Raw genomic sequence first — 4,373 nt, forward strand, 5'->3', positions numbered from 1 at the left:
ACACACACACACACACACACACACACACACACACACACACACACACATGCAGTATTGAAAAAAGCACTCACATCCTTAATTAAAAGCAGTAAACCAGAATGTAAAAATACTCCCATTACAAGTAAAATTCCTCAAAATCGGATTTTATAATCAAGTAAAAAAAGTACATAAGCATCATCAGCAAAATGGAACATCACATTTTGTAAACTGATGATATATTTTGTGTAAAATCCTAATCTACAAAGTAACTAACTACAACTATCAGATAATTGTGTTGGTGTGGAATTTACAATCATTACATTATGAAATGTAGTGGAGTAGAAATGTAAAGTGGCATCAGGTAAAATGTTACTATACACAGTAAAGGCCTACCATAACAGTGTATTGTGAGATGTAAAGTTACCACAGTAAAAATACACCGTTGATGTCGGTTACTTGTGGTACACATCAAGTATTTCTACTTTCCCAATATTCATATTTGCTTCTTATATTTTACATTTTCTTCATTAGATTATGTCTGATAGTTTATTGAAATAGGGCGACACCCTAAGGTGAAACGTGGCTCTCTGCTGCGGTGCATTGTGGTCTGACACTTCTTGTGTCGTCGGTTGGCTCCCATTCTGCAAAATGGCGACGTCCCTAGGATCCAACACCTACAATAGACAGAACTGGGAAGACGCGGTACGTTAAATTGGCAACATAGTTTACTTTACATAGCGTATAACTAAAACACAGCACTTTCCAGTTAAATTATGGGAAGTAACATGACCATGAAATCTACCAGTTTGCCCGGTAGCTAGCTAGCTAACTAGCTAGCTAGGCTACTGTTAGCTAACGCTAGCTAGTAAAAGCGTGGCTGCTGCCTTCCTAAAACGTATATTAGCTACAGTATAAACGTTCATTCACACAACATCACAGTTTCATCTGGACCCAAATATTATGAACAATAACATCTAAGAGTGTCATCTAAAGAAGCACTCAGTTAATTTGACCGTAACATGTTTTGTGCTAAAGTTAGCTATCTGAGCTAGTTGAGGCTAGCACTAGCAGGCTAACAATAATATATAGTGTTATATCAGTTAACGCTAACAAGTTCCATTTCCATTCATTCCGGGTTATGCGGAATCGAGACAATCCGACACACCATAATGTTGTTGTCTGTGGATTTGCTAGCTCCTCGGCAGTTGTAAACTATTGTCATTAAGTTGGAACCGCTTTGTTAACGTTAGCTTAGCAAGCGCTTACAGGAAAGGACCAAATCCGCTCGCCTGACAGGTCTCAACTCTATATTACGACTCATGGAAACATCAGAAGAAATGTGCTCTGTGTTACAAACAGTGCTATACACAGTTCTTCATGCACCGCAATATTGTAACCGTGCTTGATTCTAGTCATTGTAGTGTAAAACGAGCTGATGTAACCATGCATATGAGCAAAATATTTGTTGTAATATCTACCAAAATCTTAACCATTTATTGCACTATTTGTGCATCAAGCAACAGTATTTTGGATCCTCTTAAAATATCTGTAACCCTACTATATAAGGCAACAAATCTGTTTCCTCTATGGAGTCATGACACAACAGAACCTCTGGCCAATGTTGGTTTTATTAACACACCGAACTATAAACTTTGCAACACTATACTTAGCTGCTTATATTTCGGTGTTTGGCTGATGCTGTCAGTGGGATGGATTAAGAAGAGGTCATTTTCAGCAGCTAGCACCTAAGATTGAAACTGCATCCTTCAACAGATGGCAAAGTAGAAGTGAGCAAGTCCCATTCGCCCTGTATTCACACGTGCAACATTGCCAAGGTGCCCACGGCAAAAAGTGAAGCAGAATTTAATGCATCAGAGGACTGTTGGATGAATAACAGATATGATTCTTGGTCTTAAATTAATGTTTTCCTTTTTTCTTTCAGGATTTTCCAATTCTGTGTCAGACATGTTTAGGAGAAAACCCTTACATCCGTATGGTGAGTTTACTTACTGTGCATCATAATGATTTGGACGATATTTTCTTGTGTTGATAACCAATCAGTGTGCAGGCTCAAATGTGTTCATGCTTTGTTTTATAGACCAAGGAGAAGTATGGTAAAGAATGCAAGGTATGTTTTGCAATAATATATTAAGTCTTTGTTATGCAGTTCACAGCGAAGTTTAGATTAAACCTGTGACACTATATTACAAGTTCACGTATGTATTCATTTATTTTCTTTCTTTGCCCGACAGATTTGTGCGCGGCCGTTTACTGTGTTCCGATGGTGTCCGGGGACACGAATGCGCTTCAAGAAGACGGAGGTCTGTCAGACCTGCAGTAAAATGAAGAATGTTTGTCAGACATGTCTTCTGGACCTGGAGTATGGTGAGTCTCTGCAACTAACTCCTTGTAATTTGTAATCGTCATTTGGCCTGTGTACATTTTCTTATTGAAGTATAAGTTTGTTTTACCCTCTTGTCACACCTTGTGTTTTACAGGTTTGCCTATTCAGGTCAGAGACACTGGGCTCTCAGTAAAAGATGAGGTTCCCAAGTCAGATGTGAACAAGGAGTACTACACACAGAACATGGAGAGAGAGGTAACATTGCTTTCTGATGCAGGCAAAAATGTGTGTTCTGTTTGTTGTGATACAGCTAAAAAAGCTAAAATTAACACTGAATTCTTCGTCCTCAATTTCAAGTCCTTAAATAGTGAGTATCTGGTCCAATATGTGTATTTCAAGAATTTCTGTTTCTTACAGAATAGGAACGGTTTTCAGGACAGGACATGCTTATTAAGTTGTTATGTATTTTTTTAAATGGTTTCTTTTTTTGGTCAATCCTTTGTGCTTATTTGGTCCTCTGTGTTACTAGATAGCCAATACTGATGGCACACGGCCAGTGGGCCAGTTGGGTAAAGCGCCCAGCTCGAGTGATATGTTGCTGAAACTGGCCCGCACCACTCCATACTACAAGAGGAACCGGCCGCACATCTGCTCCTTCTGGGTGAAGGGGGAGTGTAAGAGAGGGGAGGAGTGTCCCTATAGGTGAGCGACACTTCATGAAAAGGCCTGCAGCTGCAGTTCCTTGTTTTTTATGTATGAATTTGACATTATTTATTAATTACTTATTACCAAAGGGAATATAGAAATTGTTTTTTCTTGTGGTTCAGTTACTGTTGTCCTTTACACACACAGGCACGAGAAGCCCACAGATCCCGATGACCCTCTAGCCGACCAGAACATCAAAGACCGTTACTACGGCATCAATGACCCAGTAGCAGACAAGCTGCTGAAACGGGCCTCAACTATGCCCCGACTGGACCCACCCGACGACAAGTCTATCTCCACCCTCTACATCGGGGGTTTGGGAGATACCGTCACTGATGGAGAGCTCAAGTAAGAATACTTTTCCCCCTCTAACTACAATTGTACAACCCTCTGAGGCCTCATTTTGGGAATATAGTAGAATGTTCATTGTCATAAAAGGACTGATGGTACAGTTTTAAACCTTCCAACTTCCAGTGTTTTTGATCTATTGGACGTTCATCTGTTTTATTGCAGGAGTCACTTCTACCAGTTCGGTGAAATTCGCACCATTACCATAGTCCAGAGGCAGCAGTGTGCCTTCATCCAGTTTGCCACTCGTCAGGCAGCTGAAATGGCTGCTGAGAAGTCCTTCAACAAACTCATCATTAATGGACGCAGGCTCACTGTCAAGTGGGGAAGGTAAGAATCTAATCAAGAAGGTAAAAGTCAATCATACGGGCGCTTATCCCCAACCTGACCTCCAGACACTCGCTCATGCAGTCATGTATTCTGTAGATGCAACCAGAAAAACCTCATCCTGCCATCTGATCTCTTGGCTTTCATACAGTTACTGGAGCAGCATGGGAGGAGATGTGAAGATTTATAATGATAATTTGCTGATGAAACGCTTGATGATGTCCAGAGAACATGCGTTTGACAGTAACAGTTCCAGGCTGTTACTTTAAAACACACATGCTACCATTACAGTCAAAACTACTGACTGCGGTGCTTTTTAATATATTATCAGACGCTGTAAAAGAGCTTAAGGCTAAAGAATGTGTGCAGGACACCTTTCTTTTCATTCACATTGTTCAGTGATGTTAAACAAAGTGAGGTGATTATTATATACAGTATAACTTGTATTGTTGTTGTTTTAGGTCTCAGGCAGCAAGAGGGAAGGAGGGTATCAAAGATGGCATCAGTGAGATGGGCACCAGACTGGACCCTGTACCTGGACTGCCTGGAGGTGAGTCTGCACACACGGGGAGGTTTAGGATTGCTGTGTGTACTCGTAGTGACGCAGTCTGTAATGTTAACATAGTGTCATGAGTTTTCCTGCTCTCTCTGGTCATATATATATATATAT

The 4,373-nt window shown here is 40.5% G+C and overlaps 1 protein-coding gene across 1 annotated transcript in view; it reads left to right on the forward strand.

Moving 5' to 3' along the window:
- Positions 1-584: 584 nt before the first annotated feature.
- The window catches only part of rbm22 (RNA binding motif protein 22), a 5,305-nt gene continuing 1,516 nt past the window's right edge, over positions 585-4,373 (forward strand). Inside the window, exons 1-9 of the mRNA XM_031858199.1 lie at positions 585-681; positions 1,922-1,975; positions 2,078-2,107; positions 2,232-2,364; positions 2,478-2,578; positions 2,853-3,025; positions 3,176-3,376; positions 3,542-3,706; positions 4,165-4,253. Of these exons, the coding sequence (XP_031714059.1) occupies positions 628-681; positions 1,922-1,975; positions 2,078-2,107; positions 2,232-2,364; positions 2,478-2,578; positions 2,853-3,025; positions 3,176-3,376; positions 3,542-3,706; positions 4,165-4,253 (1,000 nt within the window). The 5' untranslated portion in view covers positions 585-627. The remainder of the gene's footprint in view (positions 682-1,921; positions 1,976-2,077; positions 2,108-2,231; positions 2,365-2,477; positions 2,579-2,852; positions 3,026-3,175; positions 3,377-3,541; positions 3,707-4,164; positions 4,254-4,373) is intronic.

The sequence above is a fragment of the Anarrhichthys ocellatus genome, unplaced genomic scaffold (assembly GCF_004355925.1).
Source record: "Anarrhichthys ocellatus isolate YVR2014 unplaced genomic scaffold, GSC_Weel_1.0 scaffold19, whole genome shotgun sequence".
NCBI lineage: Eukaryota > Metazoa > Chordata > Actinopteri > Perciformes > Anarhichadidae > Anarrhichthys > Anarrhichthys ocellatus.